We start from the raw sequence: 13,322 nt of genomic DNA, 5'->3' as shown, positions 1-13,322 counted from the left end.
GATGGACCGCCAGAGTTGCCGTTGCCGACCGGCGACGGGGCTATATGTACAAGTATACTCCTACTACTACTTCCTTGTTATACACGTCGCGCCAAAGCACAACATTATCTTGTGAAATCTTACACATCACTTGTAGTAAATTGTAAACTACTGCATGTTTACTAAACCGGATTCGCCATTTCTCCGTTGTCTATGAATTTATCTCGCGTCGGTCGATTCCGTGTGGAGGAGCAGTGGTGTAGCCCCGAGAGGCCGAGACGAGCAATGCTATATCAACGGAGTCTAACAGGCCTTTTACCGCGTAAATTTGAGGTGGCAATCTGTGATTGGATCAAAGGGGGAGGGAGGGCCCCACCCCCTGAAAATCAGAGGGGGGGGGGTACTAGTTAGTTGGAAGGTCCGTGAATTCCTCGTAAGGAGTCCGTCGGTATTGCATTTTTTGGGCCGAGACTGAGACGGGGCGACGCAGTCGGCCACGTTGGCCCCCGCGAGGCCATGCTAAGATCTCGTCGGAGACGGGGAGGGCGCCGCTCTACACCGTAGGCGGGCGAGGATGAGAGTTTGTAGGGAAAAAATATCCAATGTGCTCTGGGAGCACCTACAGCGTTGTGCATGTAATTTTAAGATTACTAGGGGCGTTTTCTGCAAAGTTGTGACGGCTCTGACCGTGGCCATTGGATCTCCAATCCAATGATCCAGGTGCTCCCGAAGCATGCGAGCATATGTGCTCCAGGAGCACCAGAAATGTACTCGGAGGTGCAGATGGGATCTTTTTGATTTTTGACTGCTCTTAACCGATGGCGGCCACGTTGGTGAGGGCTCACCGGGACCTTAGGCGGGGAAGTTGTGGCGGCGCCATCGAAGAAGTGGCCATGGATCCATGAGGAGGGGGAGAGGGGTCAAGGTATCGAGAGGAAGAATAAATCGAACCAGAGGAGGAGGAGGAGGAAGAGCAACAACCATTGGACTTCAATCCAACGGTTGGGAAAGAGAGACGGGGAAATCGTGCGCCTAACCAATAAGTGTTTCCTTACCAGACTTGTCAGCTTGGGGGCAGTTAACAAGGCCATTTCCAACGGCATAGTATAAACTTGAGTCACTTGTTTTGGGACGGAGGGAGTAGATATTTGTTGTAACGTTTGAATGCTTTTGAATATTGCATGTGTGCTTCCCTAGGGCTAACCGAACAAGTAAATGAGATTAGAAGGGAAGGGGATTATGGGGAGCGGGTGACAGCAGGGGATATGGTAACAGAATAAAGCTTGAAGGTGAAGTAATGGTCTGGCCCAAATTAAGCGAAGGCGGCCACTTCAAGATATTGTGCCAATTCCGGTTTTGAAGTACCGCAGATTTGTTTCATAGGTTTCAACTGAGCGGTAGACCCGACGCGACTGACGGATAAGCCAATGTTAATAGCTGGTCTAATTCCGCGATAAAGGAGAACATATTTGTTCATCTGTAATGGAGATCACATTGCTGGGGATATAGGCCGATACGTCTCCAGCTTGTGTTTCAATCACAGGTAACACAGTTGAGCTACCTGTTGTAATCAGTTAGATATTTAATTATGTTTGGAAACAAGTAGATCCCATCAGCATTTGATCTCTTCAGATTATTAGACATTTAGGATTGCAACACAAGTAGCTACATGTGAACTTAAATTATAAGATATGTATTCAAATTTTAAATTCTATTAAGACATGCATTGCACGTGCACACAAACTGGGGGACTCGCTCCGGAAACAAGTTGATCTTCCATCACTGTCGGAAAGAAGTCATGAGGCACTGTCCTGCGAGCAACCCACACGACACGAGGTCCATGTTGTTGAAGTTGCAAAGCTATTGGGGCCGCCACCCCGACGTCCACAACGAGGAAAACAGGTGCCATAGGACAAGGCGCACTCCGGACTTGCATAGATACTGTGTGCAGTTGCAACCTCCAGTCATATGTGTGAGCTGAATCTACTTCCTTTTCTTCATGTTCAAATATAGGGTAAAAATAATGTTTATTTTTCTATTCAACCCACTAGATTTTTTCTGGAATCAAGTGCCAGACATGTCTTTTGCTGGTTGCACCAACGGAGATGTAGGAGTGGTGGATATGCGACACGGGAAGGTGAAAGAAGGGAGGTTCAGGAAGGGAGATGACAAAGCTGAGAGAAAGGAGGGAGACACCAAGGAAGGTGGCATGGCAAGAAAGCGAGGTTGTGCCCAAGGTTAGACCATGATCGTGTACAACTGTTACCTTTCCATCAATGCTCAGGTTCATTGTCATTTTTAAAGTCCAACACTTGAAGCTCTACACAATTGTTGTCGGGGAAGATGGTAAACTTAATGAGGTTGGGGTTATTGTGAAGCTCGGTGTTTGGTGGAGTTGTCTCGCGGTAAAGAGGACAAGGCATGCAAACATGAGTAACTGATAAATTTGAAAAATCACTTCCATTTTTTCTAGGAAAATTGAATATAATTTATTTGGTAAAGAAAGCGGTAGAGAATACTGTGTTTTTGGACCTTCAGGTGAAGCGGAAATTATAACATTGTGATATCAAATTATTGTTCATTGATTGTTTGATCAAGTTGTTGACACATGTTTGATGTATGATAATTTTGCAATGTGAAGTATGTGTCTGAATCAAGTATCGCCCACTTATTCTTTGATTTTACCGGTTTTGCTAAATCTCATGTGTGATTTTTGTTGTTGTTGTGTCACTAACTTTCTGCTTTGCACGAGGCCGAAGACGAGGATGACATGAGGAGAGCCGGCCACAGCGAGGCCGAGCCGTGTACGAGCGGGGGGCGAGTCAGAGACTTAACCAATGAGGGTGCATGGGGGTGCAGGTGGGGGAGGGGGGCATCGGAGTTGTTCATCAAGGATGGTCGGGGCGGGAACTGACATGGTGGCGGGGGAGGGGTCGAGGGGAGGGGAGGGAGGTGATAGCCGCCGGTTGCCGGGATGGAATCAGGCAATTAGGCTTGGGTAGGGCACGATGGAATATGAGCAACCGTCATGGGAAAGGAGGGAGAAGATGAATAGGTGGTAGCATGTTCCTATCCGTTGGATATTGATTTGATGGCCATAAATAGAAGTGAATGACGGGGAGATTATTGTCAAGTACCTGACGTATGGGTGCCCCTAAGTTATTTTTCAATCATTTTCCCGTAGCAACACACGGGCATTCTACTAGTACACATAGCAATCCACAAGGGGTTCGATATTACAACGAGATGAAGATGGAGGATGATGATGAGGGATGGTGGGGATGGTTGATGCCGTTTTGTCCCGTTGCACGTGCTGATGAAGGTGGTGATCTCCTCCTTGCCAATTCTCCTTCCGGATTCCTTCCTGAGGCTAGGGTTCTATGTTCTGGACGAGTTTCTGGTGTCTCTGTGCATCTTATCTTCGAGCCGATTCCACGGGACAAAAGTAGTCGATGAAGAGGAGGCGGCGACGGTTGGTACGAGAGCGTGCACTCGTAGCAGACGCCATCTTACGCTATGGACACATTGCGCAACCTCGAGCTTCCCCCAATTTTCTTCATTCTTTTATGGAAGTTGTTAATCATAATAATTGACGTGATTCCATCATCATTTCCTAGAGTTATTTCCTTAGTGCTCCCATTACTTCCAAAAACACATACATGGGAAAAATCGACAAAAGGGGGTGCATGAACACGGTAAAATTCCACAAAGCCTACCACATAGGCACAAAATAAAGATAAAAAAATTCAGAAATTTGGACTCATTACTAGATGTGTGGTGGACGACGTCCGGCGGCATGCATGTAGGAGGGGGTACTTGTTACCCGCCTCAGTGGTGTGTCCTTATTACCTGGTGGTGGGTGGTGTCGGTCTGAGTCCGGCTCTTCTGGCATTGCTATGTCGTCGGGCGGATCAACGTTGAGGGTTACGACCGTGGCGCCGTGCGAGCTTGCCCGGCCGGGGCATGCTTGGCGGCATCGTTAGTAGTCACTGGGTTGTGTCCTCCTCGATTCACCGGGACCGACTGGGGACGCATGCGTTGGATCTTCCTCTCGTGGAGATGTTGACCTGGATCAAGTGGGTGATGCCGGGGAAGGAGTTGGTGTGCTGTGAAGTGGATGGTTGGCGGTGTCTCGGGCCATGGATGTTGGCGTGGCGGCCCCAGATGGCGGTCCGCATGATTGGATCTCCGATGGGCATCATCGCGACAGTTTCTGGGCAATGAGGGGTGTGCTGGTGGATAGCTCGGGCTCGACCTATGTCGATGGCAATGGCGATGCCCAAATATAGCTCGTGCTCGCCCTCTGTCGATGGTTTGGGTGAAGACCCTTGTCCGATTGGACTCGACAGTGGCGACATTTGACGCGTCTCCTCTCTTGAAGGTGTTGTAGTGGAGCTTAACTGTCCTAGAGCTTATTTTGGTAGCCATTGGTAAGCACAAAAGAACTGACCCTTAGACTTTCTGTGTTTTTCTTTCGGCAACAATTACATGCATTTATATTATCCGCTTATCCCGGGATCTGCTATGTACAAGAGCTTTTCACTACTTTGTACCGTTTGGCCGTGTACTTTAATCTATGCTTTACCTATAAAGCGATACACGAGTCTGTTTCGGGAGGTTGAGAGAGGATGCGATAAGGCGAGGAGAAGGAAATGCATTGCGGGTGACAAGGTTAGTGTTCCTATAAAAAAGAAATATGTGAGGCAAAAGAATTCTGCCGGCGAGTAGCTCTTTACAGACAAATCATGTTGTTGGTTATTACATAATTTTTTCCTGGAGGCGTAAAAATCCACTAGGACATGACAACACAGGATTGGCTTATGTAAGTCACCTAGGTAAGTCGATTTTTCTGGTCATTGGGTTAAGATCCAACGGTCGTCCTTTTTTTTTCCTTCCTCCTCCTCCTTCAACGTACGGTTTTTCCTCTCATGAAATTGACTTATCCAAAATGTAAATTCAGTCAACAACACAGGATTGGCTACTGTGTAAAAACGAGCAATGCTTACATCTACTACGTAAATCCTTCTACCTATCTTACGGGTGAGCTGATGTGGACAGTTTTGATTGGAAACGAAAAGGCATGAGTCCCACCTGGTGAAATGAAAAGGATCCTCGGCTCGAACATGATGACCGGGGCGGAGATGAGCATGAGCTTCGCTAGCCGACGGCGGCGGTAAGGGTTCCAGCTGGTTCCACGAGGACGGGTGCAGCTGCACTCCTCACCTGCCCCGGATCCGGCAAGACGATGGTAACATATCCGGCGAAGATGAGCGAGGGATTTGCAGGTGAGGAGCATGCATGAAGACGTGCTGGCGACGACGGATCCGGAATCTGGATAGGAACGCTAACGTAGAAGGCCGGACCCGGCCATTACCACGTAGACGACGGCTTTGATCCAGAGAAACAAAAGTTGCTGCTACAATATACTAGAAGCCACAAATATCCTGACACACACAATATATCGAGACACACTCGTGTATCAGTACTATCACCCTCGTACACAAACATGGAACTGACAAGAGTCCTTTGGCTAGCGTTTGTTCCTATTTTCATCACAATCGTCGTGTCGATCATGATGGCCCGCCGACGAACCTTCTCTCCAACAACAACAACCAAACGATCGCCTCCTCCGCCGCCCATGGCCGCAGGGGCTCCCCTTCTGGGGATCCTCCCGGCGCTTCTCGCCAAGGGCCCGCTGCAAGTGATCCATGACGCCCACGCGGACATGGGGAGCGTGTTCACGGTGGGACTGCTGCATCGCAAGGTGACCTTCCTGGTTGGGCCGGACGTGTCGAGCCATTTCTACCAAGGGCTGGACTCGGAGATCAGCCAGGACGAGGTCTCCCGGTTCACCATTCCGACCTTCGGCCCCGGCGTCGGCTTCGACGTCGACTTGGCCACTCGGCGCGAGCAGTTCCGGTTCTTCGGCGACGCGATGAAGCCGGCAAAACTCAGGACCTATGCTGGCCTCATGGTACGCGAAGTAGAGGTGAGAACTAAGATGATGCGTTTAGTCGCCTCCATTTTCTTGTTAACATATACGCCCTTAGTTTCAAAAATAAGTGTCGCTGATTTAGTACTTGCGTACATGCAGGAGTACTTTGGGAGCTGGGGGCAGTCTGGCACGGTTGACTTGAAGAAGGACCTAGAGCACCTCGTCACGCTCGTGGCCAGCCGGTGCTTGTTTGGGGAGGAGGTCCGGGCCAAGATGCTGGCCGAGGTCGCAACGCACCTCCGTGAACTCAACGACGGCATGCGCCTCGTCACCATCCTCTTCCCGCACCTGCCGATCCCAGCGCACCACAGACGCGACAGGGCGCGCGCTAGGCTCGGCGAGATATTCTCCGACATCATCAGCTCCCGAAGAGCAAGCTACCCTGACGGTAGTGCCCGGAACGTCAATGACGACATGTTGCAGTGGCTGGTCGGTTCCAGGTACAAAGACGGCCGCGCCACCACCGAGGCCGAGGTCGTCGGCATGCTGGTCTCGGCGTTGTTCGCGGGGCAGCACACAAGCTCCAGCACGGGCACGTGGACCGGGGCGCGCCTCCTCGCGCGCACCAACGCCGAGCACCTGCGCGCCGCCGTCCGGGAGCAGGAGCGGATCGTGGCACGCCACGGGGACCGCGTCGACTACGAGGTCCTGCAGGAGATGGACACCCTCCACCGCAGCGTCAAGGAGGCTCTGCGGCTCCACCCGCCGGCGATGCTGCTGCTGCGCCACGCGCGCCGCAGCTTCACCGTGCGGACGAGGGAGGGCGACGAGTACGAGGTCCCGGAGGGGCGTACAGTCGCGAGCCCGCTGGTGCTCCACAACCGCCTCCCGCACATCTACAGGGACCCGGAGAGATATGAGCCGGGCCGGTTCGGCCCCGGCGGAGGGGAGGACGGGGCCGGCGGAGCATTGTCGTACACGGCGTTCGGTGGCGGGCGGCACGCCTGCGTCGGCGAGGCGTTCGCCTACATGCAGATCAAGGTGATATGGAGCCACCTGCTGAGGAACTTTGAGATGGAGATGGTGTCGCCGTTCCCCGAGACGAACTGGAACGTGGTCATGCCGGTGCCCAAGGGGAAGGTCATGGTCTGCTACAACAGAAGGAGCATGTCACCGGCCGCCTAAATCACGAGCCGACAGACACACTGTTTATAATATGGGTCTATCTAGGACACATCTAGATGTGACATAGTTATGTCACATCAAAGCTGATGTCCACTCTATTTGTGGTTTATTTTTTTTCCTAGTTTTTTGTTGCTGCATTATATATATGTGGGAGTTTAGATATGACATCCTTAAAAAACATCTAGATATGAATTAGACAAACTATTATAATATATTAATATCTACTCCCTCTTGGAAGATGTTTACAGAGGGAGTACTTTATGTTGCCTGTTTTACTTTGTTTTGACATCAATAGATACTCCCTTTGTATATAGTGTGAAAAAAGATCTTATATTTTGAGACACATGGAGTATCAAATTACTATTCTAAAGTAAGTTAACCGTTGGACCGTGCATAGTTGAACTAATGTGTTTGTTTTTTGCAGAAGAATTTTCAAGTATATCCTCCCTAAGTTTAAATTCTTCCATATCAATAGCAAAACGATTTTCAACTATAGCCTTCCCATGTTTAGGATTTCCCATGTCATTGGCATAATTGATATTCGTAGAATACATGCTAATAACTTTTTTTATTGCGATCATAATTAATGCTCAGAACATTCAGTAACCTCTTTAAGTTTTTCTTTGAATACTTCATAACGAGGTATTGATTCAAGGCTCTCAAGGTAAAGTGTATAAAGCTAATCAAGCATACTCAGTTTGTTGTTGTTTTCTTGCATAAACCAAACTAGTGAACAAGAAACGAAAAGATAACATTGGAATATCTAAAGGGGTAGCTTCAAGCACTTACCTACCCAACAACGGTGTCGGAAAAAGGTTTGATGTCTACTACGCGCTTTTATTCTTGTAGACCTTATTGAGCATCCAAGCGCAGATGATTGTAGGACAATAGAAAATTTTGTTCAAGTGAATGACCTAAGGTTGAACACCCCCACGAGAAGTTTAGAACGAATGCATTCTCCCTGGAGCAACCCTGTAGTAATATACAGTAAGTCTCTTGAGTTCACAACACACCTAATACAGTTGTCAACTGGACGACCTGTTGCGCCAATTGATACAGAGATCAATTGCAACCAAGAAGCTAAGAGAACTATTTGAAAGATAAAAAGGAATTTAAGTGAAGTATTTCAAGGACGTTTCTTGTGAATGGTCTGCAAGTGATTATGTTCGTAATGCGTTTGTATCTACTATGTATATTTACCAACGACAGATACATAGGAGCAAACAGTAACATATGAACAACACATCTTATAAAGAGTGATTTACCCGAGTTGTATGCAAGGACCAATTGCAGTTCAAAAATTAAGCAAATCATTTAAAACTACAACCAATAAGTTAAGCAACACTATAGGCAACATGTTTAACAGATACTCATTATGTGAACCATCCAATAAGTTAGCAACGCTAAATATCATAGATGGTCGCAACACTGGGAAGAGCACATTTTAGTCTTGATTTTAGCTGTGAGAGATCACCCTAATAATTGACTATTGGGCAATCAAAGGTGCAAGCAACAAAGGGATAAACATCCCAGGCAATTCATAATAGCATGATATGGCATAGCCCTGGGTGCCGGGAACGTCTCCATGGTCCTCCGAGGTCTTCATGAAGTTTCCTCTGAAAACGTTGCCGTGGCGACAATTTTGAAAATTACCGCTGTGGCACCAATCTTGTTCTCCTGCACCTGGTGAAGCTCCGGGGTCCTCCGTGTAACCTGTAGGCTATCTATTAGCTATGAACACAGAAATATGATAATACAATATTATTGCCTCTAGGTATATTTCCAACAATAGGAACCCTACGTAGGCGCCCTAGGGCTTTAAGCGCCTACAAGGGCGCCTAGGTGCCCTATGGGTCCTCCCGACGCAAGTCCAGGTCCCCTAGATGCCCCTTGGTGCATACATCATCCTCTTATTTTACCGAAGGTTTATAATACCTATTTTCCTTGAAAGCATACACGCTGGAAAACAGAAAACTGGTACTAGACAATTAATTAATATGTTAGTCTAGATGATGAAAATATATCTCAAAACATGCAAAAACTATAGATATGCCGGAGATGCATCACTCACCTTGAATTTGTTAATGACATTAGAGACGAATTTCGCCCACAAAGATGGGGGCATTGGTGGACTCCAACCCCCTTCTAGAAGGCAGAATGGGTTATAAGTCCCGTCACCATCTCAAAAAAGTCCGTCAAAAACCGGGTAGGATGGGGATGACAAACTCGTACTCAAATGGACGTTGAGAGGGGGGATCACCAAGGGCCGACCCAGAGTGCTGCCATGACAAGGGCCCAGATGCGCCAGCTCTATACATGGCTCACCAGCCCGTCCTATGTCCCATGTCCTACTTTGGGGAAACCTTGAGAAACTCTCGCAGACACTCGAAGACAACTGTTGTTTTGGAGTGAGGGCCGACTCCGGCTTCAACTTCAACATGAAAGTGAACTCTCCTTCACATCTTGAGCTTGTCGGTGTTTCTCCAACTTAGCAAGGAGAAGGCGCTGGATGAGGTAGATGCGACTGCCTAAATTTGTTCCATATGCTTAGAAGACATGGGCGCGGGCGAAGTGGTAGCCCCCATGTGATTGTAAGGACACTTTCTATGACGGGTGCATTTTCTAATGTTGTAAGCCTAACACTACAATATTATGTGGACATACATGATCAAATATGCACCTATGTATTCATGGCTTTTGCATGTCGACGATTTTTTTGGGTTATTTTTGATTAATTTTTAACATTTGTCTGTTTGCTAGTTTGGTGCTATCATTTTACCCACATCGATTTCATATTATTAAGCACTTGTAAGTTTAATTCACACATTTCTTAGAAGGATACCTGTCGTGGAATTGTCACGACAGATGTCCTAGTGTGAGGACTTAGTCGTGAGGCCAACGCATCTATGTGGTAGCTTGAGGGGGGTCGAGCGGAATCAAGAAACGCAACACAAGACAAGGGTTTAGACAGCTTCGGGCCCGGGAAACATCATCCGGTAACAACCCTACATGCTGTTTGTGGCTAGGTCTCATTATCATCACGAGGGAGTCGCCGTAAACCGGCTCTCCCAGTTATGTCTAACCCTTAAGATTATCTCTCTCCTCTTGGGATGCCCTGCCCCTCCTTATATATGTGGAAGAGGCGGGTTACATGTAGAGTCCAACTCAGATTAAGACTTAAACTATTTTGACTTCTCTTCATGGGCTTCTTAACATCTTGGGCTTCTTAACGTCTCGGGCTTGTTAACCCCAGGCGACTCTGTCTGCTGGGTTATGACTGTCTGCCGGGTTATGACTGTCTGCCGGGTTATGACTGTCTGCCGGGTTATGACTGTCTGCTGGGTTATGATCTGACTTAACACCTGCCGGGTTATCATCTGACTTAACACCTGGCGGGTTATCATCTGACTTAACATCTGTCGGGTTATCATCTGACTTAACACCTGCCGGGTTATCATCTGACTTAACACCTGCCGGGTTATCATCTGACTTAACATCTGCCTGGTTATCATGTGACTTAAAACCTGTCGGGTTATCATCTGACTTAACACCTGCCGGGTTATCATCTGTCTTAACTCCCTGCCGGTTTACCAAGTCCCAGCCGGGTTATAACTCTGGCCGGGTCATACCGCGGGGTATATCCCCGACATTAGCCCCCAGTTTAATTTGGATTTATCCATGTTAAACTAATCCTGATCATCCTTAAGTCCTTGTCATTTCCTTCTTCTAGAAAATCCGGGTCAATAAGCCAGCTTCATAATCAATTTGCTGACATTGGTTTGTCACAGAAAAATATTATGAAGAATAATTCATTTGACTCAGCTCCCAATGCTTAACAAAAATATTGGTCCTTGAAATACTCATCTGATCTTCAGCCAGTTTAAGGATGTAGAACTTGCCGGTTTATAAATATTGATGGCACCGGGTTATAATTGTAGTTAATATCAAGCTTGAAAATATACCTCTTATACTCCTATCACTTATAGCCCCCAAGTCTTAAGAAGGTAGCGTAGCAACAGCTTAAGACTCGCTTCAATATAAATGTCACCACCTTGAAGAAATCCAGGTTGTTCCTCTCAGTCACTAGTCATAAACTGAATATTCCATATATGTAGCCCCCAAGTGCCGGGTTGTCATGCTTGCAGCAACCTGGGACTTGTAATTGCCTTATGCTCATAAAAACTTCAACCAGTGTAGCCCCCAAGGGCCGGGTCATTATGCAATAATGAGCAGGGACTTTATAGATATGATCATGTAGACTTTGAACAGCAACGTGTAGCCCCCAAGGGCCGGGTCATTAAGGTAATACTGAGCTGGGACTTGATGTATACTTCAACGAAAATAACATCTTATAATGTAGCCTCCATCGTAGGGCTTGAACCCACATCCACAAGGTTTAAGAGCTTTGTGCTTTATCAACTGAGCAATGGACCCTTCAATATAATGGATTTAACTTGTGTACCTTGAATTGTTGACATGAGCAATTGGTATCCCCCAAGGGCCGACTCACTATGATGTGATGAGTCAGGTCTTCAATAAGGCCAGTAAAAATGACTTTGCATTAGCCCCCAAGTACCATGGTGCATGCTGGCAGTGACATGGGACTTGCATATTTGATGTAATCTCAATGTGAATAATGCAGCCCTCAAGTGTCGGGTCGTAAGCCTGCAGCGACTCGGGACTATTTCTTTCATTGTAGAATAAATTATATCCATCGATAAAATAATATCCATTGCGCTAAAGCGACTTTTGAAAACCTCAATCATAATACTGGTTATTGATAACCATAAAAATCCAGCCATGTTGGCTATTAAAAATTTGAATAATATAATCCAATGATTTATAAGCGCATGATTCCAATGGCGCAATCCAAATATATACTGGCGACTTATAGTCGAACACCAGGCCGGGTTAATAAACACCGGATATTATCTTATCTCATACTGGCGACTTATAGTCGAAAGCCAGGCCGGGTTAATAAACACGGGATAAATTATACTCATAAAGCATTGTAAACCTAAAAAGGCAGGAAGGATTTAAATAGTCATAATTGTGGTATTGCACCGATCAAGAGGGTTTAAGCGTTGGTTCGAATACGGCCAAAGCCCCCAAGTGATTTCCCTGGTGGCCTTATGCCTATCAAGAGGTGTAGCTATGGTTCGAATACGACCAAGCCCCCAAGTGATTTCCCTGGGTGTGGCCTTATGCCTATCAAGAGGTGTAGCTATGGTTCGAATACGACCAAGCCCCCAAGTGATTTCCCTGGTGGCCTTATGCCTATCAAGAGGTGTAGCTATGGTTCGAATACGACCAAGCCCCCAAGTGATTTCCCTGGCGGCCTTATGCCTATCAAGAGGTGTAGCTATGGTTCGAATACGACCAAGCCCCCAAGTGATTTCCCTGGTGGCCTTATGCCTATCAAGAGGTGTAGCTATGGTTCGAATACGACCAAGCCCCCAAGTGATATTGTGAGCTGTGCTCAAGGGGCACCTATGTTTGAGCTGTGCTTTTGCAACAGACTCTTTTTGGTCCCTTTAATTTTTCCTGAGAACTCGAACTTGCGAGAGATTATTATTTTGAACTGGAAATTCTTAAACCAGATATTGAGAGCTTGTAAGTGCATCTAGTGCCCCTTAGTGATTTTGGTGTATTGAAGACTTATAGGTTAAGGGACTAATGTGTTTATGAGTGTACACAGGTCTATAAGTCTATGAGGAGTTTGATATCACTAAAAAAAATACACTTCCGTGATGATACGTGTTTGTCACAGTAGGTCGCGTTTTTTGTCATGCATGTACATCCATGACAAATTTATGACAGAATCAAGATAGTCATACATGTGCTGTCGTAGAAGTGTTCCATGACATTACCAAAATTATCATCATGGAAGTGTCCACTTCCATGACGATAAATCGCGCGTCACAGAAGTGCTTTCGTCAAGGGTGACCGACACGTGGCATCCACCGTAACAGAACGCCGTTAAGCTATCGGGTCGGGTTTTGGATCCGATAACCCGTTAACACCCGCGACCAATGGGGATTTTCCACGTGTAAAATCATCATTGGCTGGAGGAAACACGTGTCGGCTCATCGTTGGGACATATGTCATCCACTCATTGGACAGAAGGCGCCTATGATACGTCGACACGTGGCACGGCCCATCAAGTTTAAATGGGCCGGCCCAACTAAAGGCCCACAAGATTTTGCGGACCATAATGGGCCGG

At 47.1% G+C, this 13,322-nt stretch overlaps 1 protein-coding gene across 1 annotated transcript; it reads left to right on the top strand.

The window, feature by feature from the left end:
* The first annotated feature begins 5,485 nt into the window (after nucleotides 1–5,485).
* LOC123048512 (obtusifoliol 14-alpha demethylase-like) lies at nucleotides 5,486–7,099 on the top strand. Its single transcript, XM_044471600.1, has 2 exons — nucleotides 5,486–5,968; nucleotides 6,074–7,099. The coding sequence occupies exons 1-2, from the start codon at nucleotides 5,486–5,488 to the stop codon at nucleotides 7,097–7,099; spliced, it is 1,509 nt and encodes a 502-aa protein (XP_044327535.1).
* The last annotated feature ends 6,223 nt before the right edge of the window (nucleotides 7,100–13,322 follow it).

This window comes from Triticum aestivum, chromosome 2D, assembly GCF_018294505.1.
Source record: "Triticum aestivum cultivar Chinese Spring chromosome 2D, IWGSC CS RefSeq v2.1, whole genome shotgun sequence".
NCBI lineage: Eukaryota > Viridiplantae > Streptophyta > Magnoliopsida > Poales > Poaceae > Triticum > Triticum aestivum.
Note: the sequence above shows the minus strand (reverse complement) of the source record. Positions and strands in the feature narration are given on the sequence as shown.